Genomic DNA, 24,064 nt, shown 5'->3' with positions numbered 1-24,064 from the left:
GTTAGTTTTAATTAATGAGGAAACCCTCATTGATCATACTGTATAGTATATTTAAAACTAAGATACTGATAATTGTGAAATACTTTATTGATATTATAGCCATCTAAGTCAAGTGCCTAGTTAAAGTCAATAGTAGTCAATCACTTTCTGTTTCTCTAAATATTATTTTCTTAACTAGGAATACTAGAAAACTACTAAATTAATAAAATTTACTTATCGACTGAACATATAGCCCTTTTTACTTGCCAGAGACTATGTTGAGCATTTTACAATTATTATCTCATTTGATCCTCACCACAACCCTGGGAGGATAGGTGCTGTCATTATCTCCATTCTATAGATGAGGAAACCGAGGCAGCCAGAACTTAAGACACTTGCCCAGGGTTACACAGCTTAAGTCAAAATTAAGTGTCTTAAGTCAAATTTAAACTCAAGTTTTCCTGACTCCAGGCTTGGCACTCTTTCCACCGTGCCTCCCAGTTACTTAATTTATATTCTAAAATATAAGGAACATTTTAAAACACAAATTTAAATATTTATTGCAATGCTTTAGCTTAATTTTAGATTATACATTGACTGATTAACATTTAATACTCTATCTTATATACTGGAATAGTGAAATGTAAATTTGGATTTGGAAAGCAAAGTCTTAAAAGTGACATATAAAGGTAAATTAATTTAAGAGTTTAAGACTGCTGATTTTTCTGTTATAAAATTTGGCAATATTGAATTTTAATGAAATTTGTTCATTTGACTATATTTTCTACTTAGTTAAATTAACATCTTCGATAGGGAGACAAATGCAGGCCCAAGTTTACCTTTAGGAGACAGCACTATCCATGAAAAGCAATATGGTATAATGGTCTCAGACTTAGGAAAAACTGAATTTAAGTTCCACATTTAACACAGACTTGTTTATGACCCTGGGAAAATCACTTAATCTCTCAGTGCCCTCTGGTAATTCATTAAGATTATTAGTTGCAAAATTTATGCTGTTGTAGAAGGAGATTTCCTTCCTCTAGAGGTACGAGGTTTTTTTTTTTTTTTAAATCCATGCAGAAAGACCTTTTACTTGGTTCACATCAAATTTAGTGGGTAATATTCTATAACCAACTTAAGAAAATTAGCTACAAGGAAAAAATTATGGGCTACTTACTTTCAGAGAATTCTGAAACTAAGAATTAAGTATTCTTGAGAAAAGAGGAGCAACATTGCACTGAGTGAGGTAGAAGATGTGATGGCTAGATAGTTGAATTAAAAAAAAATTTGAAATAAATCAGTTAAGTTGAATGAAGTAGGGGAAAGGGAACCAGGCTGGATTAGTAAAGATGAGAAGGAGATACAATATTCAAGGAGGTATCAAAGAAATAGATGCTATAAGACTGTCAGATTGTTTTTTCCTCCATTGCTATCTGTTTTACCTCTTTATTCCAAGCCTTAAGTATAGTGCTGCTACCAGTGACATATTTTTAGGTGATGACACTGGACTTGGTATTTAAGTAAAAGAGTTTAACTTCCCCTTCTGAGTTTTCAAGTAGGAATTTATGATTGTGAAAAATCAGCAGTTCCAATATGTTGAATAACCAAGAGAAGAGAAGCATTCAGTATATTGCACACATTTTTTTTTCCAAAAGCCCTCTCCAAGTGGCACCTGTTTTGCTTCAGACCAAATCTTTGTATCATCCTGATATGATAACAATAGCTAAAATCTGCTCAATTTGTTTATTCCCTCCTCTTTTGTCAGAACATAATTTTCTTGGTATCTCCTTCATTTCTTTCTCCTAATAGAACCATACTTTATGCCATCTCTTAAGATCAGCTCCCTTATTCACAGCCTCCTTTAAGTTTCCTGATTCTGCTTATCATTATCTTCACTCTAAAATGTATGAAATGTGTGAATCCCTGTTACCTAATAAGATGCATGTTTCCAAGTATGCACACAAAAACATGTTGACTTTGTTTTGAGTATAAAGTTTATACAAGAGTACTAATGTCTTTATACATATAATAAAGTGCATAATATAAATTGGTGATTGATTCATTGATTCGATTCAGCAGGCTTGTATTTCTAATGTTTCACAAAATCTATAATACTACTATGAATTCCTTGAAAATAGGGGTCAACCTTGTTTGAATGGAGGTGGGAAATCCATGAACAAGTGAGTCTTCATTACATTTCACTATCATTTTTCCCCCCAATGGTCATACATATACTGATTGCTTCCCTTAACATCAGAATACATATTGTTGAAATTTAAAAGTTTCTAACTTACTTTTATAGTCTACTTTTAATTCTTTTGTTGCTTCTCCAGTTTGCATTAACACTATAAATGTATCCCTTTCTTGTTCTCTTTACCTTTAAAATTATTAATTCTTTAAAATAAAATGATTTAGTTAATACATTATTTTCTTCTTAATTGTTTTTTTTTATTAACACGTCTTTGGTAAAAGCAACAGTGTAGTGAATTTTAAGTTCTCATTATGAAAGACTCCAGAAATTTTATATCTCAATAAAGTTCTATTTTGAGTAAAATATTAAAAATAAATCTGTATATTTGAGGGAAAACTTTAGAAAGCATTAGAATATCTAAAAGATGCTGATGTAAAGTTATTCTGATTTAGTACCTCACGTATTACAAGGGGTTTTTCATTTTGGAAGTCTCATTCTTAATGCCTTCTATATTCTTTTAGTTCTTAAAATGTCATTTTAGTTTTTTAAACAAAGTCTTAAGTCAACATTCATTAAAATTTCTGTCCTGAGCAAGTCACTTAGCTTTCAGGGACTGTTTCCTCATTTCTAATATGGAGTTAGATGTCATGATCTCTAAGTTTACTTTTAGCTCTAAATCTATTATCCTGTGAAACATCTATTTTGTTTGGAAGGTTTATCTTGGCAAATTCTTCAACTAATTAAGGTACATGCAAATTCCCTGTTTCACATCCTAAGGCTATGTCTCCATTTACCTGGAAGAGTGATTATTTATTTTATTACCTGCAGTTTGATGGAGTCTTGCTGTTCATCTAAAAGCCCTCATAGCATTCATTAAAGTCCAGCAATGGATTAGCCCAGAAAAGAGCAATAATCTGAAATGACTCTCATAGGTTCATTCTGGTCTTTGATAATTGAAGAGGAAAGTATTCTTGTGTGACAAGTTTTGTAGGAAGCCATTTGGATTTTCATAAAGATTCAGAGCCCAACCTGGATACTCAAAATAGTAATTAAAAAACCAGATAACTTTTTCAGTCATAACACAAAGAGAAACATAGCCCAAATGCTATGGAGATGGCTAAAGAAAAAAGTCCCAGCATTGTTGCTCTAAGAAAGCTGACCTCTTGTATAAATTGGGACACCAAAGGCAAATCATTTAGGCAGAGTGGAGCTTGACTTTTATGATCCACTTTGACTTGAGCTATAGTGGAGACACAGACTGTATTATGTTTAGCTGTGAAAAATTACATGTATATTTGAAATTTGCTTTTAAAATAGATCCTTGTGGGAGATGGAGGGGAAAGGGTAGTGCTTATGTTTATTAGCAGATTCTAGCTATGATAGTTCTTAGCTGTGTCATCACTCTCATGCTTCAGGGCAAAATCTCCTTCTCTTTAATAAAATAAATGATCAGTTATCTTGTAAAGTAATAAATGACCATAGAACTGAGTGAATTGTTTTCCATCTTTCTCTGAAGCATCAGACATTGCAATGTGTAGCCTAATCTTCTGATCTGTTGTGAGACTATATTTTCAAAATAGTCGTAGAGTATTATTTTGAAAATAGATGAAGGAAGAAGCAAATTAATAACATCTTTAATTTAACATCATATTTGTATTTTCTTTTAGTGTTGTTAAAGAGGATAATACAGACACTGAACAGGAAAGGAAAGAAGAAAAGGTTATTTCAGAAAGAGAAAATAATGAAATAGAAATAGTAAGTATGACAAAATGAGTATTTCTATTTTAATCACTGGACTCGTTTATAATTCTTAGGATATGTCTTAACATTACTTTGAAACAAAAATGTGACATACATATAAATTATTACTTTTGTTATAGACTTTTTAAGGCAATTTCTTCCTCTTTATTAGCTTCATAGATTGGCATATCTTAGATTCTATCATTAAGGAAGTTGGTCTATGAAGGACAATACTGGGATAGTTTTGGATATGCTTTTGTTTTAGGGGAGAAAGTTTTCTTATATATCATTATTATTTGAAATCTTCCAGTGATTGGGGGATTTTTGAAAAATGCAATTTTCTTTGCCTTTTTCATAAAAATAATCATTTTTCATTAGTAGAACCTTTTTATGAGGAAACCAAAATTCTTTGCCATTATTAAATTTCCATACATTTCACCTCATAGGAAGAAAACCAAGATGCAAGTGAACACGAGGAAGACGAAGAAGATGAAGAAGAGGAGGAGGATAACATTGAAGCTGGTGAAAGCTCTGATGAATCTGATTCCGAGTCAGATGAAAAAGGTACCCATCTTCCCTCCTTTATATTACTTAAAATGCATTTGGGGAGCTAAATTTCTATGAAATACATTTGTTTTTCTCATTACTATAAAAGAAGCTTTCATGACTGCTGACCCATGTATTCTTATTTTCCTTAGGAAAGTGATTCTTCTGTTATTAAATTTAGGTATTGTTTGATTTCCTTCTATACTTCCAACAGGCAGTGTTTTCTGTATCAAAATAATTTGGTACACTAAGAAAGCTGACCTTTTGTGTAGACAAAATAGCATTTATCTAGTTTCTGGCTTACCCTATAATTTTCTCCTTATTCCCCAAATATGACTATATGGTTGCAAATGACCATTTTCCTGCTTTTATTTGAACACCATATGCCTTACAATCATCTTTTGGACACATTCTCAGCACGTTTGTTCTTTTCTTTTATAAATAGCCAATTATCAGGAAGACTTAGCACATATTACTTGTGAAATTGCAATAAAGCAAAAGCTGATTGATGAACTAGAAAACAGCCAGAGAAGACTACAGACACTTAAAAAGCAATATGAAGAAAAGCTAATGATGTTGCAACATAAAATTCGGGATACTCAACTTGAAAGAGATCAAGTGCTACAAAACTTAGGTAAAATTATGCTTTAAGTCAGTGTACATGGATTATTTTCAATTTTATCTTACATTTCTTTTTATGAATGAAAGAAAATGTCAAATTAGAAGCTAGATGAAAATGTTAGTTTCATTGTACTAAGTAGTTGTACCTTGACTGTTTTTTACCTTGACTTGTAGCTTTTCAGGATCCTATAATTACTTTGCACAAAGTTCAGACTATTCATTACTATTTTATTAATTTGTCTTAATATCTCAATTAAATGTGTATATTTTTTCAAAAATAAAAAATAAATTACCTGCACATCAGCATGGGTAGTAGAATGGAGATTTGGGAGAAAACAAACATTAATTAAGGACCTGTCAAGCATTGTGCTAACCACTTTACAAATACCTCTTGATTCTCACACCAACCCTGGAAGGTAGGTACTGTTTTTATCCCCATTTTAAAGTTGAAAAAAATTGACAGACAGAGGTTAACTTGTCCAGGGTCTCACAACTAACACATTTTGGAGGTCATATTGAATTTAAATCTTCAACTCCAGGCGCAGAATTCTGTCCACTGCTCTAACTCTCCCCCAACAAGAAAGAGATCTGGTTCTATTAAAATCTTACTTGTCTTTTAGAAAGCATTCTGTGGGGGCATTGAGGTGGCTCAGTAGATAGAGAACAAGGCCTGAAGATGGGAGGTCCTGGGTTCAAATTTGATCTCAGACACTTCCTAGCTGTGGGACCCTGGGCAAGTTGCTTAAGCTACATTGCCAAGCCCTTATTGCCCTTCTGCCTTGGAACCAGTGACTAGTATTGATTCTAAGATGGAAGGTAAGGATTTAAAAAGGAAGAAAGAAGTAAAAGAAAGAAAGCATTCTGTGGTGGGTATTCCTTTTAAAATCATGATTTGTGAATTGATGACGTCGAAATTCTTTTACAGATAGATAAATTAGATTAGAGAGAAAGGATCATGTATGCAGGCACTAGGCATTCTGCGAAGAATTGAACATCCAAAGACAAGCAGGCAAGGCAGTCTCTGACCCCAAGAAGTGTCTGTTCTAATGAGGGAAAATAAGGAGAGATATCAGGGTAAGGGCATGGCATAGAGCATGTCAGAAAGGGACATGGAGGCCTGATTTTGGGCAAAATAAGGCAAAAGCTCACCTATCTGAACTGAGGCAGAGATGATGACCATCAATTACTGCACAGTAGACAGAATGATGAGGAATTTTGCAGGAGTGTCACATGAGATAATTCAGGTATTTTGGACTCTCTAGGCTCTGTGGAATCTTGCTCAGAAGAAAAAGCAAAAAAAGTAAGATCTGAGTATGAGAAAAAACTCCAGACTATGAACAAAGAGCTACAGCGACTTCAAACAGCCCAAAAGGAACATGCACGCTTGCTCAAAAATCAATCTCAGTATGAAAAGCAATTAAAGAAATTACAACAGGATGTGATGGAGATGAAAAAAACAAAGGTATCGATTGTTTTGGAATGATTGTCGCTTGGGGTTAGAAGACAAAAAAGTAATATTTGTTCAGTAAAGTGGTTTTCAATCTTGCAAATGACACTTGCCCCTAAAACTGTGAAGAAATAGTTGATTGGAGACTATTTTCATCTTAACTGTTTTCTTATAAAAATCAGTTCAAATTCTTATTCCTTTTTCCCTTTATATTTTCACATGTATTTATTCTCTTAAAAAAAATTTATTCATTTGTTACATCAAAGTTCCCAGGAATCTTACTCCCCTTCCCACACTAGAGAAGGCATTTCACCAAAAAAAGTAAATATATATGTGTGTGTGTGTGTGTGTGTGTATATATATATATATATATATATATATGTATATATATATGTATGTATGTATGCATATAAAACTATGTCTTGCTTGCTTCTATTTATCAGTTCTTTCTCTGAAAGTGGACATTTTCAAACAGCATTTCTCTTGCTGTATATAATGTTCTCCTCGTCCTGTTCATTTTGTGTTTAATAATGTTATGTAGATCTTTTTCATTTTTTAAAAAGTAACCCTGTTCATTATTTCTTATGGCCTAGTGTAAAAGTTAAATTCATTTTTCTACTAAGAGTATTATATTTTATGAGGTTTATTAAAGATTATTAGAATTAAGAAATAAAGAAAATACAAAATAAGAAAGCATGTGTCTAGGGCACATAGCTCATTCACAGCCTCTCACATATTGCCTGCCTGTCCTTAGAAGTGGAAGCTGAGAGAGCAAGTAGGTGGTACAGTCAGTTTAAATACCCATTTTGTTCTTGGCCCAGGTGAGGACTCCGGTGATATTATAGGGCATTCTGGGAACTAGCAAGGACTTCTGGGGATTGAAGTCTGGGGTTCAAATCTCCATTTTTACACTAGTAGTGTTCCATATTCTCTCAATTTGGAAATACTTATATATCTAAGTCCTGGCATATTCTGTGTATAGACTGTTTCATTTTTAAGATGAAACCACAGTTCATTTCCTAAAAATGCTAAACATGAGCAACTATAGAAATCTTAACAGTTGTTTATTTGTGTGTATAACTTAATTAGCAAATCCAAGTTTTGGACTTGAGTGCATGGCATTTAGACGATTTTCCATAAAAATACATTAGAATCCTTCTTGTATATTCATTTGTACTTATAGTCCCCCTTCCAGCTGAAACCCCTTGGTCATTTAAAATTTATGACAAAATTGCAAATGTTTTACTTTGAAGTAAACCACATCATTTTTATATGTAACTTCTTTCTTGTGATTCTGAGGTACTTATGTCTGATTGATATAGGTACGCCTGATGAAACAAATGAAAGAAGAACAAGAAAAAGCCAGAATGACAGAATCTAGAAGGAACAGAGAGATTGCACAACTTAAAAAGGATCAGCGTAAACGAGATGTGAGTCTAAAGATTCCAGCTCCCCCCAAATAATGAATAACCACAAATACTCTAGTTACAATATTTTGTTTGTTTTTGCCATAGACTTTGAATTCATTTGCTAAGTTGTTACAGGAAAATTCTTTGGGGAAATTTGACTTTATCAAGAGTAAAAATTAAAACTAATTTTAATATTTCAGAATGTAGAAGTTTCTTTTAACATGTTGATTATAGACCTTACATAAAATGCCATATGGAAAATACTAGAATTTTGTTTTAACAATGCTTCCAAAAGCTTACATCACTAGTGATGAATTATAGTAAGTATAATATATGTGCATTTATATTAAAAAAGTTAAATTATGACTCTAGTTAGGGGAAATTTATTCCTCAAAGACTTCATAGGGAGAATAATGAGAAAAGCTGACTAGCTCTAAGATAACAGTATGGTTTTAGAGACAAGAAGATCATTGATCCAGAGCTCAACAGGACTCAGAAACCATCTAGTTCTAAAATCACCATTTTACAGATGAAAAAACTGAGACCCAGGAAAGGTAAATGTCTTGCCCAAAGTCACACAAGGAGTAAACCATTTTTGTTATCAGATATTCTAACCAGAACTTTCTGCAGTTTAAAGAAAGTTACTTATCAGAAAAGGATTTCTCGCTTAATATTTTATTTTCTCATTCTTTGTATGTTAGTAGGCAGATTGTGTCAAATTTGAGTAGAAGTTACAGAGAGGCAGATTTGGTCTTGGCGCAAAGCAAAATCTCTTAATGAATAGTTATTCTGAAGGGAAATGATCTGCCTCTGGTAATAGGTTCTCTAGCACTTTAGGAAGTTTTCAAATGGGAGGGCTACGTGATCACTTGTCAGTAGAGAATTTCTGTTCAAAGAATATAATTAAACTAGATATTTGATTCTATGAAACCTCCCTGCAAAATACAGATAAATATAGGTAATTTTGAGGAATTAAAATGGACCTTTGGGGAAGAGAAGGCATTTTATTTTAGAAAAATAGTTTTCCTAATTATAGTTTTTGTCTTTTGGCAACTTTTTTTTTAAATCTAGACTATCTGTTTAGATATATTTTGGAGAAAAAATTATTTCTATAAGTACAGTTGTTCATTGTTTTACAACATAGGTCTTAGAGTTAGTTGTGTGAGGTGCTAAGAATTTAAATGATATGACCAAGGCCACACTGCCTTTATGAGGTAGAGGTGGAACTTGAACCCAGATTTTCCTGATTGAGGCTTCCCTGTGTTGAGTGACAGAGTGTTGCAGGACAGACAATATCAAAATTAGGTGGATTTGGAAATGTTTAAATGACAACCAAAACATAGTCAGAAATGGTGTACTGCTAATTTGGAATCTCTTTTTGGCCCTGTTTGGTACTATTTAACATTTTATCAATTGGCTTTGATAGTCAATAATGAATATATTTATAATTTGGTGATGACACAAAACTGAAAGGGATTTCTAACATATTAGATGACAGAATCATGATCCTCCAAAATCCCAGCTAGAATTATGAGGCAAATTTAAATAGGTCCAAGTGTAGATTATTACAGTTGAGTTCAAAATAATTTTATAAATGAAAGAAGGACCTGGCATGGAAAAAATAGCAGCAGTTCACTTGAAAAAAATTGGGGGGGAGGAGGGTGTTTAGTGGCCTACAAGCTCAATTTAAGCCAAAGATGTGATATGGTAGCCAAAAATGTTAATAAGATCATAAACTGGATTAAGAAAAGCAATGCATCTAGGTCTGGACCAGGGAGAGGTGACAGTACCTCTGAATTCTGCTCTGGTCAGGCCACATCTTTAGTAATATATTACATTATGGAAGCTACATTTTAGGGAAGAAAGTGTACAAAGAAAGGCAACCAGAGTGGTGAATGGTGTGGTGATCATGCCACGTTTGGTTTGATTTGAGAAGCTAGAGATGTTTAGTCTATAGAAGAGAAGACTTTTGAGGACCATTTGGCTGTTTTCTAGCTTTTAAAGGACCATTGTATGGAAGAGAAGTGAGATGTGTTCTGCTTAGCCCCAGAGGACAGAATTAGGATCAATTTTGGTAGAGGATGTAAGGAGGTATATTTAGGCTTGATGTTAAGAAAAATTTCCTGATGATTAGAGCTATCCCAAACAGAGTCAATTTCCTTGGAGGTCTGCAAACAAAGGATGCTCTATAGATTGTAATGAAGATTCATTATAAGGACTGGGTTTTACTGAGCAATATCTGAGGTCCTTTCCAAACTGCTATCTGAGATTCTGATTCTGTGACTCAGTATGTACTGGGGCTGCCACTTCATAGCCATGCCACCTTGGACAAGTTGATTTCTGTGCCTGTGTCTTCATCTCTGGATTAGAAATAATCTGTACCGCCTCTTGGGGCTGATGCATATTGGATCTATAACTCTGTAAATTGCCTTATAAGAGTTCCTAGCCTAAGTGTGAATGGGTCTGTGTTTGCACACAGGCAGAGTTCTTAATTGAGATTTCCTTCTGAATAAAGTAGAATGGTGAATGACTAGAGAGGAAGGTCTATATTCACATCTTGCCTCTGGCATCTACCAGCAGTGTGACCCCTTTCAAAGCCCTCAAAAACAATCTAGGACTCTTTATTACATGGGAGATGCTCTATAGATCATAGAATTTTACAGCTAAAAGTGATTTTAGAGTTCATCTAAACCCCATCTTTGAAGAAAAAGTGATCATGAGACATGAAATTACTTGTCTAGGGACAGACACTCAATTCCTGGTTCAGGCAGAGAGTTCAGGTCTGTTGGTCAGAAGCTTTTCCCATTAGTTCCTATCATACTTCTTATGTGTAGCTTACAATGTTTAAGAAACATACAAATGCAGTCACCATTTTTTTAGAAATTGTCTGGAATACTTGAAAACAAACTGGCAAACCACTAAATAATAAATTCAGGAATGACATGGTCTGTCTCATTTGGAATTCACCCAAGTTAATATTTCCAAATACAGCCATAGAATGCTGATAAAAATAAAAATTTATGCATGAATTCCAGCTGCCACAAGTGGCTTTTTTATTGAAAGAACTTACTCCTGAAAATGGTCATAGCTGATATTTTGAATTTAATAAGGTTTTTTTTTTTTAAGTTTATCTTTACAACAGTACTCAGGTGAGCATTCTCATCTTTATTTTACAGACAAAACTAAGATTGAGATTTTAACAGACTTGCCTATGGCTCTGCAGGTAGTGCATATAGGAGGAAGGATTCAGATACTTAAGCCTCTTCTCAATCCAAGTTCAGCAAACTTTCCACTATACCTTGCTGCTCTTAAAAGTATTTCTTTTGGATGATTTTCTGTGATTGGCATGACTTTTTCTTTGTAGTTTTGGTATTTATAGTACTCTCTAGGGGTTCTCTTTCATATCCCAGAACCAGCAAAGCAGCATGCTGCTGCCTAGCACTGCGTCTTCCAACCAGACGTGACTCTGCTTGATTCATTTGAGATGCTGATCAGCAGTGGAACGTCCAGGCCCATCTCAGCAGAGGCAGACTCCTTGATATCTCAGCCTTTAATCACTGTTGGGAGGGGAAGAAGAGCGGAGCCCAGAGGTGTGGTTTTGTTGGGCTGAGGAGCTCTTAGTGAGGAGACTCCCTCAGGCTCCCGAGCCAGTGGGTGGCTGCTCTTCATCTTGTGGTTTGAGTGAGTTGCCTGGCTCATGGAGGAGTCAAATGGCCTTCCTGGGTACCTGCTAGAGTATCTCTTTGAGTGGTGCAGCCTGAACCATTATCTTCCTGATTTCAAGGACTTTTCTCTTTCTGCCATGTGAGACTCCCTCTGAGAAGAATTAGTAGAAATAAAAAATAATAGCAGAACAGAGTTATGATTCTTGAATGTTAAATGAAAACTTTTGTTGTAGTTCAGTCATTCGGCCACGTCCATCTCTTTGTGACCTCATGGACCCTAGCTCTCCATGGCATTTCCTTGGCTAGGATTCTGGAGTGGTTTGCCATTGCCTTCTCCAGAGGATCCTTTTTTCAGTCAGTGAGAAGTTACATAACTTGGGTACGGCCATATAGCTAGGAAACATTGGAGTCTAAATTTAAATTCAGGTCTTCCAGGCTTCCTAGCTCTCCATCCACTAAGCCACTAAGAAGTGTCTTGAGACTGGATTTGAACTCAGGTCTTCTGACTCAGGTCCAGTGCTCTTAAACACTGAGCCACAGTTGCCTCTTAAATGACATTTATACAGTGCTCGGTGATTATAAAACATGTGTCACATATGTCTCATTTGATTCTCACTGCTCTGTGAAGTAGGTCATTTAATTTTATTACTTTATTTTATAGAGAGGGAAAATGAGTCTTGGATAGATCAAATAACATGGTTGAGCCAGGACTTGAATGTGAACCTTCTGCTCAATTCTCTACACCAATGGTGTCAAACTCAAGTAGAAATAGGGACTAATCCTTGCAAAAAGATTTCTGTGGGCAATTATTGACTTAGTTGTTAAATGTTTGTTATATTTTTATTTATCATGTTAAATATTTCCCAACAATGCTTTAGTCTGATTTGAGCTGAACTTAGGAATGTTATGGTCTGTTACATAGTTAATGTTAAGTAGTCTGGGGCTGCTTTTATGGACACCTGTTCTATATGAAAGCATATTTCCTCTCAGTAGGACCAGAATGGAATAGAATGAGAGATAATAGGTTTTTACTTTTGCCGCTCTTGACTTCTTTAATGTTATTTGTAGCATCAACTCAGGCTTCTGGAAGCTCAAAAGAGAAATCAAGAAGTGGTTCTTCGTCGTAAAACAGAAGAGGTATAGTAATGAGATGTTTTGGAAATTTTTGTAATAAATTTAATAATTTCTTAGAGTAAGGACATGAGCTCATCTCTTCTTTTTTTAGGTTACAGCTCTTCGTCGGCAAGTAAGACCCATGTCAGATAAAGTAGCTGGGAAAGTTGTTAGGAAACTGAGCTCACCTGATGTCCCTGTTCAGGACTCAGGGTCTAATATAACTTCTGTAGATTCAGATTCAGCCAGAGGAGGAATACAACAGAAAATGAAGATTCCAGTTGCAAGAGTTCAGGCATTACCAATTGTTCCAGTGAATGGTACCAGGTAGAAATAATTCTCCTTTTCTCCTGAAATAGCTCTTTTAGGTATTGCCCCTAAATGTACATGAGCATACCTTTCCAGCCTTAGATACATGATGTCTCTTCACATAGGACTTGGGCTTGCTCTTCCTCACACATCAAACCCCATTTCTTCTCTCCTGTCTTCACACTTCCCTTTGTAGCTCAGCAGCACTGCCTCTTCCCCTCTCCCCTCACAATTCCCAGGTCCCTTTCATGCTCACTCTGTTCAAGTGCGACCTTCTATGCACAGCCTTTCCTATCTCCCCCTCACACCAAATAATTTGGCTAATAATATTATATGGCTAATAATAATAATAATAATAATAATAATAATAATAAAAATTTGGCTACAGATGCACACATGGTCTGCTTGGAGAGAATGTGAACTTCTTGAGGGGGAGGACAGTTTCATTCCTGTCTTTATCCCCAGGGTCTAACATAGTTACTTTTTGGTGAGTGAGTGATTACATGAAAAGCCTTGTATTATGTAAATATGTATGCTAAAATTATGCTCAGAAATGTTTTTATACAAATGTTTACAGAAAGAAATACCAGAGAAAAGGAATAACTGGTCGTGTGTTCACATCAAAGACAGCACGGATGAAATGGCAGCTACTTGAGCGTCGGGTCACAGACATCATTATGCAGAGAATGACAATTTCAAATATGGAAGCTGATATGAATAGACTCCTTAAGGTATGACATATAATACTTCAATTTAGATGTTAGGTTCAACTTACTCTTTCCATGATTAAATATACCAATTTTTAAAAAAGTTTTTTCTTAGCCTTGCTTTTGTTAATATTTTTTTCATGTTCCATTTTTTGTTTTTTTGGTCAATAGCAACGAGAAGAACTCACAAAAAGAAGAGAGAAACTTTCAAAAAGAAAGGAAAAATTAACTAAGGAAAATGGAGATAGTGATAGAAATGTGCTTAACATTAATGAAGAGATGGAGTCACTAACTGCAAATATAGATTACATCAATGACAGTATTTCTGATTGTCAAGCCAATATCATGCAGATGGAAGAAGCAAAGGTCAGTAATTTTAAAAAATACTTGGTGACTTGGTGCAGTGGAACTTTTTTTTAAATTTACATTTAATTTTTAAAAATCAACAAAATATTTGAGTTTTCTATGACTTGGCAAACTTGTAGAGGTCTTTTAATATGTGTAAAGGTAGTTTATGGTTTAGTTGTCTTTATCTAGTCTATGATTTTGCCAATGGGTCATAAAACTATGTCTATAAATACTAAATTTAGTCCTCTGAAAATGTGTGTGTGAAGTTACTTTTCTTTTCTATTTATCTTTTATTTGCTTTTTTTTTTCCTTACTGAGCAAGCATTTATTTATTCCTCCTCTCCTTCCTCCCTTGTGAAATTTATATTCAATTCAATACATTTATTACAAGGGTTTTTTTGTTTTTGTTTTTGTTAACACACTTTATTTAGCATTGTTGGGAATCTAAAGACCCTTATTTTAGTTCAGTCTACACCTATTTCATCTTACTTGACTATCACTGTATGTGCTTGTTTTAGAAACATATCTATATTTAAAAATAGGGGCTTTAAATAATAATGAAACATTTTTGCTTTTTTAACATTTAAATTTTAAACATTTAAATAATTGAAACATTTTTGAAGGAGTTACAACTAGTTAAAAAATTTCAACAATTTAGTGCAATAATTTACTAAGTCCATATCATCAGGAAACTTATATCCTAGTAAGGGGGATGAGTACTTAAGAGAGGTCCAAATAAAGTAATATGAAATATTTAATGAGGAAGAGAGCAAATACGTAGTTTGGAGTGGAGATGAAAATTAGCAAAGACTTAATAGAGCAGATAATGTTTGAGTTAGGCCTTGTTTTAATAGGAAAAGATGGGGAATTATTCTGTTATAAGGACTCAAGGTCAAATACATGGATGCAATATATAGTATATGTAAGGAAGTGTTTAAAAATATGGTCAAATTGTGGAAGATTTTTAATGTAAAGTTGTTTATAGTTTGTATTATGAGTTTATATTTTGTTTCATAGGTAATGGGGAGTGACTGAAAGTTTTACATTATCATTATTAGATCCAAATCTGTTATTTCATTAGTATAAGGAATTTCTAGTTTAATAAATTTCTTTCTACCAATATAGACAGACAACTGTTCTTTTTTTTTTTTTTTTAATTTCTTGAGTGTTGTAAAATTAAATAATCTATTCTTGATCAACTAGGCAGTCTATGTCAGAATCAGGATTTGAACCTAGGCTTTCTTGTCTCCAAGACTGGCTATCTGTCTAATACTCCAAGCTTTCTGTCCTTGCTGGTATTTCTTTTTTTTTTTTTTTTAAATTTTATAATATTTTATTTGATCATTTCCAAGCATTATTCGTTAAAGACAAAGATCATTTTCTTTTCCTCCCCCCATCCCCCATCCTTGCTGGTATTTCTTAACCCTATATTTATACTACTTACTCTTAAAGTCTTATTTATAACAGAGATAACCTCAGAAGTTAAGGAGCTTTATTCAGTATCTCTTACGCTGAACAATCTTAAACTGGAAACAAAAATTCAGGGCTCTCCAATATTTAATTTCTAAGCCTTTTCTTCTAGCCAAATTGGATTTGTTCTTTATTCCTTCCCACCCACACCTCTCCAAGAATGCACTTTATGTGCTTTCTCTCCTTTATGGCTTTGATCAGTTCCTCCTTTCCAAGAATGCCCTCTTCTATCCTCTCTTTTACCAACTACTACTCAACCTTTAAAGGCCAGCTCAAAAATTACCTCAACTTTCTTATCTGTAAAATAGAGGAAACAATACTTTTCATACAATAAGGAAAATACTATATAAGTATAATTTTATTTTTTAGTTTGAAAAATTATTACCAATTAATAAATATAATTTTTAAAAACACTACCGATTCATACCTTAGGGAAGAGTTTGAGTAGACAGTTTTTGGGATTCTGTACTTCTGTGATACCTTATTCTGAAGTATTCTTTCCTTTTAACTTATGATTCCTGTGGCACTTACACTGCTTTATAATATTACTTCACTTTTCACATATGTCTTTATATTTTTTCTTCCTAATAGATTGTAAACATGTTAAGGCAGGGATTGCATTTTATGCTTTTCCAAATTGTTAACATTGCCTTACAAATAATAAATGTGATATTAGGATCCATGATTTCTTCAGTGTGGGTAACTCCTTCCATGAAGAACATCAACATCATCTAATCCAGTGTGGATTTTTCCCCATGTTTTGTAATAAATATTTTCTAAGAGACCCACCCAAATGATTGAGCTTGCGGTTTTTTTCCTGGATTCTTATTATTCTTGCTACTTTTTACATTTACTTTTCCAATTATATATGTCTTTAGTAATATATAAAAGCCAAAATATTTACACTAGCAGGAATTCTTTGCTAAAACATTAAGGACACATATTAAACATTCATTGTGTAGTTGTTAATTGATTTAGCTCAAATTAATGATCACAATTTTGTTTGTGTTTTAGGAAGAAGGAGAGACCCTTGATGTCACAGCAGTGATAAATGCTTGTACTCTTACAGAGGCTCGCTATCTTCTAGACCATTTTCTGTCAATGGGCATTAATAAGGTAAAGTACAAATACAGTATTTAGGGAGTACACTAAACATAGTATTAAATATTTATGCCATCCTGGAACATATTAATCAGGTCCAGCCCAGTTCTCTGAAAACATAACTACTGTGCCTAATAACTTTCATTGGTTCTATGAAAATGTGTCATGTTCCTATACATGTCAAACTGATTTTTTAAAATAAAACTTTATATTATTTTTATATAGGATCCACCTTCTTTTTCTTCCACTTTCCCTTTAAAATACCCTTCTCTCCTATTGGAGAAAGCAAGAAAAACAAAATCCCATTACAAACTTGTATGGTCAAGCAAAACAAATTCCCACATTGGAAATATCCAAAAAATGTTTCCATCTGAATTAAGTGCATCCTCTCTATTGAAAGGTGCCTATTTCATCATGAGGCCTCTCCAGTTATGGTTCATCATTGTGCTGATGAGAGCTTCTACGTCTTTCAAAATTTTTTTTCCTAACAATATTGTTATTAAATTGTTCTTCTGATTCTCGTCACTTCATTCTGCAGAAGTTCATGTTGTTCTAGATTTCTCCAAACCCATTCTTCATCATTTCTTATGGTACAATAATATTTCATTGCATACATATCCTGTAACATGTTCAGCCACTCCCCAATTTATGGAGACTTCCACATTTTCTAATTCTTTGCCATTACAAACAGCCGATATAAATATTTTTGTACATATATATCCTCCTCCTAGCTTAGAACTCTTTAGGACTGTAGAAGTAGTAGTATTGCTGGGTAAAGGGATATGCATAGTTTAACATTTTGTTGGATAGCAGAATCACTTTTGCTGTTCATTTTTCATTAGCTTGTCTTTTACTATCCTAAAATTTTTAACAGCTAGAGACTAAATTAATATCCCTTTTGCATTAAGCAAAAAGATAAAAGTTCTAGAAGTTAGAAGAATTCCAGTATTTTTTTAATCTTTATCTTCCATCTTAGAATCCATACTGTGTATTGGTTCTAAGGCAGAAGAGTGCTAAAGGCTAGGCAATGGGAGTGAAGTGACTTGCCCAGGGTCACACAGGCAGGAAGTGTCTGAGCCCAGATTTGAACCCAGGACCTCCAGTCTTTGGGTCTGACTTTCAATCCACTGAGCTAGCCAGCTGCCCCCAAATCCCAGCATATTGCTTTTGCTTTGTTACTGATTTTTAGACATTCAATCAGAATTCAAAGAAGAAAGAAAATAGCGGTTTAATTTGAAACCTGTTTGACTAGAAGACATCTTTCTCCTCTTACTCCCAAATGAGTAAAAAATGTGATTGTGGCTAATCTGGGTTAAATTGTCCTGTGATTCATATCAGTTTTTTCCCGAGGTGAGAGGGAATCCTTCAATAATGTGGACATTTGAGGAGAAATAAATTTTGATTCATTTCTCAAAAGTGGCCCATTTTTAATTTTAATTTTTGGTGACATTTCAGGGTCTACAAGCAGCCCAGAAAGAGGCCCAAATTAAAGTTCTTGAAGGGCGACTTAAGCAAACGGAAATAACTAGTGCCACTCAAAATCAGCTTTTATTCCATATGTTGAAAGAGAAAGCAGAATTAAATCCTGAGCTAGATGCTTTACTAGGACATGCTTTACAAGGTAATTTTGATTACATTTTAGTTTACTAAAATGCATGGTTATTTTTAGCTCTTGCTGCCTGCTGTGCTAGATATTTTTCCCATTACTTTTGTGAATAGATGCTGTATTTACTTAGGTTTCTGAAAATTATTCCATGTTTGTAATTTGTATGCAGGAACTGTTTTGAAGATAGATCAGAACAGAAAAAAAGATAATTTATAATATAGTTGTCATGATCTTAAAAATTCAACTAAGCTATTTGAGTGTCATTAAGACTATTAAGATATTAAGCAGATCATATGTATCAAAGGATGAAATTATATTTGTTACGGCATCTATTCTACTTCTCTTAAAGTTAAACAGGACATAATCTTATTTTATGGGACAATTTTTGAAGTTGGATCTGTTTTGATTGGAGTGTTGCTTTTTGTTTCCTTTTTACTATTGTTTACACAGATCTAGATAGCATATCATTAGGTGAGTATATTAGCTTTTTGTGTACTCTACAGCTGCATGAATTACTAATTATTCATGTCCACTAACTGTGGTGCATCTTAGTGTTGTTTTTTTTAACAGTCACCTGCTTTTGCATGTACTGTTTTTATAAACATACTATCACAAAGTTACTTTTCTCCATGATTCAAAACTACTTTGTGTTGCAGTTCATCGCTTAATTACCAGAGGGTCAGAGTGAGAAATAGGCCTTACTTAATGACCTTTCTGTCTTCTGAAGTTCTGTAGAACCTGTGACTTCTTGTAAGCCCTATGTAGTAGACTGCATCTCATTTATGTTCTCTTTACAGCTGAGAGAAATACAGCAAATAGTATTAATTAAAGACATATCTATTAACTTTCATTCCTTGTTTTAACATCAAGTAACTTATTTTGGAACCTAAGCTCTTTGTGAATTTGCCTATTGTGTTGTTATTGATCCTGATATTTAAGACAGACTTTTATAGACTGGCATGTCAGTGTTTGTAATTGCAGCATTTAAAAAAGCATGCATTTTAAACTACTTCCATGGATTATATGTGGAATTTTATTTTTTGTCAGTATGAGAAGAGTAATTCTATACATAATATTAGGAAATTTAGCCTTTCTATATTTTTTGACTTTGCACCTGAATACCCAGAGGTATTAGATAAATTTCACCAGCAAGGTAAAATCTGAAAGGTTCTTTTGGAATGTTCTTGTTTCCATGAAGTTTTATTTTTTCATAATTAATCTTAAAATTTGAAAATTTAGGGGACAGCTGGGTTGCTCAGTGGATTGAGAGCCAGGCCTAGAGAGGGGAGGTCCTGGGTTCAAATCTGGCCTCAGACACTTCCCAGCTGTGTGACCCTGGGCAAGTCACTTAACCCCCATTGCCTAGCCCTCACCACTCTTCTGCCTTGGAGCCAATACACAGTATTGACTCAGAGACAGAAAGTAAGGATTTTTATAAAATAAACAAACAAACAAACAAATAAATAAAGAAGAGTGTCAGAATAAAGAATAAATAAATAAATAAAAATAAAGAATAGTCAGACAAAACAAATTCCTACATTGGTAATACCCCCCCCCCAAAAAAAAAAAAACCTCCACTCTGCATCTTTCTCAGGGTCACATAATCAGACTAAAAGGAGACTTGAGCCTATTCCTTTTTTGATTCAGGCCATCTCACTCTCACTATTCAGTAAATCTCATTACTTCTCATTACTTCTTTGGAGATAAGTACTTGTTACAGAACAAGTCATTCAAAGCATGAGGTGACATAGTGTAGGTGGAGTCACAAAAGGACTCATGGCCCCTAACATGAACTTTGAGTGGGTAGGACTTCTGCTTAAGATGGTGATATAAAAGCTGGTAAAGGAGCCTGGCCCTTCTGGACAAGTCCCAGATAGTATTCCAGAAGAACCCCTGATAAAGTTAAAAATGATGAAAACTCAAGAGAAACAAAACTACATAGAAATATGAGCAAAAGTCAGTGGAATCTGGAACAGGACCTACATCTGAGGTAGCCACCCTTAACTCTGGCAGACTAGGTTGGATCTCTGAAGGAGGAAACCAGTCCAGGCTCCAGTAAATGAGTGAAGATAAGGAAGGTAGAGAGAAGCACCACACTAGTGAAGCCACCTGGAGCACCAGTAATTAAACTACAGGGTTTTTTTTTTTGTTGTTGTTGTTTTAGGAAACAGCGTAATACTAAAGTAGATATTCTGAAAGTTAAAAGATTATAATAAAATTGATAATAAAAACTCATTGAATTGCTCAACTAATAAAACTAGGGTCTAGTCTTTGAATAATACAATTTGAACCACTAGCTAATCTTTTTAAAAAGCAGAAAAATAAATTGCTGATGTAAAAAATTGAAAAAGAGTTCATAGAAAAGGGGAAATAAAGGAAATTATTAAAAAATTCTTTTGCCCAGGTACATGCTAACAAAAACCTGAGAATTTAAATGAAAAGGACGAGGATTTACTAAAATTTTTAAAAATCCAGAATAACAGAACAAGAAGTAGAAGATTTAAGTAATTGCTCAGCCTAGAAAAAGACATTGAACAAACTACAAATGGATTCCCAAAGGAGTGGGGATAGGGAAACCAGACCAGACAAATTTATAAGTGAATTCTGTCAAACATTCAAAAACACAATTCTAATAATACATAAATTGTTTGCAAGAAAGAAAGAAAAATAAAAATTCCTCTAGACTCCTGTGAAATGAATACAATTGATTTCTACACCAGGGAAAAGTAAAAGAAAGAAAATGATGAACCAATATCTAATGTATATTTATGTAAAAATTTTATTAAATCATTAGCAAAAGGGTTGTAAACAACATTTAAAAAAAAAAAAACTTTGTTTAGTATCTCTAATCCAATTCTCCACCACGAGATTAGGAGATAAGTATTCTAGATAGTCCATAGGGTAAGGATTTGAGGCAAGAAGGCTATTTAAGATGTTATTTCAGGTGTTGAGGCGGCGATCTGAAACTGTGGCTCTGAGACTACAGAGAAGGGTATAGATCTAAGAGGTGTTAGAGCAGTATACTGATCAATCATTTTCCTACTGATATTACTTTAAAGCCACAAACAAGCAAATCAGCGCAATGTCTTAAAATATTTGTTGTTACTCAGTTTTATTCATGTCCAGTTTTTGGTGGCTCCATTTGGGGTTTTCTTGGCAAAGATTTTGCAGTAGTTTGCCATTTTCTTTTTCCATCTCATTTTATAGATGAGGTACTGAGGAAGACAAAGTTAAGTGACTTACCTGGGGTCACACAGCTAGTAAGTGTCTGAGGCCAGATTTTAACTCAGGGAGGTGAGCTTTCCTGAGTAGGCCAGGCACTCTATACCCAGGGCTATCTAGCTGCCACATTTCTTGAAATGGGGGACCATAAAAATGCAAAGGAGGCATTTTATTTTCCTGACTATTGGATTTATATGTTTTTGTTGTTATTAGTTTGGTGCATTTATCTGAAATGACTGGAGTTATGTTTATTATGGATAAGTTTATCAAAGTGCTGACATCTGTGGCATGCTGTGTGCACTTTTCCTCCGTCTGTTCTGGGCTCAGGTCATGGTCCATGTGAGGTAGGCTAGGCCTGGCCACACCAACCTGTACAGTACCTCAACTTTCAGCCTGGAATAAAATGAAACCCTTGTAAAACCTTTAGTAGTTGACAAAAAGACATCAACTTAGCTAAGGCATGGAGAGAATACTTAACAAGGATGGAGCCTTGATTCCGATGAACACAACTTCCTATTTGCACTCAGAATCCTGAGAAACTGAATTAGATCTGTATTAGTGTATAACTTCTAAAAAATTTCAGGCACAGGTTTTTGGGTTGTTTTTTTTTCAAGCTTAATTTAATTGATGCAAGTTAAACATGTTTTCACTTTATAGTTTAAGTACACAGTTTATATGTTAATGATTCACCTTAGAGTACACCCATGTGGAATCATAGGGTTTTCTTTTCTGATTAAGAAATGATACAGTAAAAATTTGGAGCAAAGGATATGTATGTTCACAAATCCATAGAATTGTGCTCATCCTTGAAATGTCATGCATTATTTTCTTATCCCTCCTACTTCCCACTTTTAAGTTTATCTTTTGCTTTAATCTAGAAAAAATATCTTATTATATATTTTCTTTTGTTTTATTCCATTTAGTGACTAGAACAGAAATACCTACATTGAAATCTAGGTAGCTGGTTTAATGGGCTATGATGTAAATTATATCTATTTTTCTATTTTGGAAATTGTTTTTTAGAAAATGTAGAGGATAGTACTGATGAGGAGGCCCCTTTGAACAGCCCAGGAATAGAAGGAAGGTAAGTCTTTATAATGATGCTGATAATGAAGATGATGATGTTAACATTTATATAATGCTTTAAGATTTTCCAAGTGCTTAACCAATATTATATAATTTTACTTCCACAACACTTGGGAGAAACGAGTACTTCTATTATATAATTTTTTTTTTATACATAAGGAAACTGAGACAAAGGTTAAATGACTTGCCCAAGTTAAATGATTTGTCCAGCTTTTTAAAAAAATATTGTTTATAACTTTTTAAGAAATTATATGAACTATATTAAATTGTACTATATTAGAAAAGCTACTTAACTAAATGAATATTTTCTACAACCAGAGACCTACTTCAGTATTTTAATGGATTCTTAATCTTACTGATGTGGATTTTCAATTCAGTAATGCATATCACACACCTCTTATGTGATGAAGCCTTTCCATGAAACCTCTACAGGAAGCTCTGCACTAAGAAATTTTCCTATGGATTCCTCTACTTTGAACAGATAACAAAAGAGTGCTTGACTTCATTAGTTATTGCTTGACTCTCCAAAAGTGACCATTCCACCTCCATCTCTGATGTTAGCTTTTATGCCTTTTTTTAGTGCTTAGTTGATGATTATAATACTGTGTGTACCCACCATATACCAATCCATCATCCTTTCATTCTTTGACAATCATCATGTTCTTTTTTGGCCATGATATATCACCAGAAGCATTTTTATTTTTAAAAGACAGGATTTTGTTTCAGGAAGAAACTTTGAGTAATTAAAAGCATTAAACAGTTTCTCAGACACAAAGTGTGTAATTTTCTTCCAGTTGAGTTCTGGACTCAGGTCACTGCCCATCTGTGGTAGGCTAGGCCCAGCCACACCAGCCTGGTACCTCAGCTTTTAGACTGGAATGAATGAGACATTTGTGGGACATTTAGTAGTTGATGAAAGGACATATTCTTAGCCACAGCATGAAAAGGATACTCAACAAGCACATAGCCTTGATTCAGATGAACACAACTTACTGCCTCTGAGTTTTTCTCTGGACAGTGGTCAGAATCCTGAGAAAGTAGCCAGAGCTCCTTGTGGCCCTCCCCCTTTTATACTCTGTTATCCAGGAACTTAAGTCACGAACCAAAGCCTAATCCCCTGAGCCAATTAAATCTCAGGGATAATTTCAGTGTTTTTAAGGGAAAACTAATGGAGCCTATTAAGGTTTTAGGAAAAGCTAGGCCAGCCTATATGATAGGGCCCCCAAAAATAGTGTTCCTATTTTATTTCTTTCTCTTTTACATATATATGTATTCAGGTATGTGTGCATTATATACTTCTATGCATAGACATAGTTAGATAATGACATATTTATATCCATATAGATAGGTTAATATGTATATTTATGTTTATATATTTGAAAAAATAAGTATTGCATATTTATGTTTGCGTGTGTGCCTCTCCATTAGTCTACTATATTTGAGGCAGCTTGGTGGTGCCAGGCCTGGAGTCAGCAAATCTACTTTTCCTGAGATCAAAAATAGC

The 24,064-nt window shown here is 34.0% G+C and overlaps 1 protein-coding gene across 9 annotated transcripts in view; it reads left to right on the top strand.

Moving 5' to 3' along the window:
* Positions 1-24,064, top strand: part of KIF21A (kinesin family member 21A) — a 186,016-nt gene that overhangs the window by 114,795 nt on the left and 47,157 nt on the right. For 6 of the 9 annotated variants that reach the window (XM_056799007.1, XM_056799008.1, XM_056799002.1 and 3 more), the window contains 13 exons: positions 3,838-3,925; positions 4,357-4,474; positions 4,902-5,090; positions 6,340-6,539; positions 7,847-7,954; positions 12,667-12,735; positions 12,824-13,038; positions 13,598-13,751; positions 13,899-14,093; positions 16,560-16,661; positions 18,102-18,267; positions 18,703-18,723; positions 22,498-22,558. In XM_056799007.1, the coding sequence (XP_056654985.1) occupies positions 3,838-3,925; positions 4,357-4,474; positions 4,902-5,090; positions 6,340-6,539; positions 7,847-7,954; positions 12,667-12,735; positions 12,824-13,038; positions 13,598-13,751; positions 13,899-14,093; positions 16,560-16,661; positions 18,102-18,267; positions 18,703-18,723; positions 22,498-22,558 (1,686 nt within the window). The remainder of the gene's footprint in view (positions 1-3,837; positions 3,926-4,356; positions 4,475-4,901; positions 5,091-6,339; positions 6,540-7,846; positions 7,955-12,666; positions 12,736-12,823; positions 13,039-13,597; positions 13,752-13,898; positions 14,094-16,559; positions 16,662-18,101; positions 18,268-18,702; positions 18,724-22,497; positions 22,559-24,064) is intronic. The other 3 variants (XM_056799005.1, XM_056799004.1, XM_056799001.1) reach the window with 1 other exon arrangement.

This window comes from Monodelphis domestica, chromosome 5, assembly GCF_027887165.1.
Source record: "Monodelphis domestica isolate mMonDom1 chromosome 5, mMonDom1.pri, whole genome shotgun sequence".
Taxonomy (NCBI): Eukaryota; Metazoa; Chordata; class Mammalia; order Didelphimorphia; family Didelphidae; genus Monodelphis; species Monodelphis domestica.
This window is presented reverse-complemented; position numbering and strand designations above follow the sequence as displayed.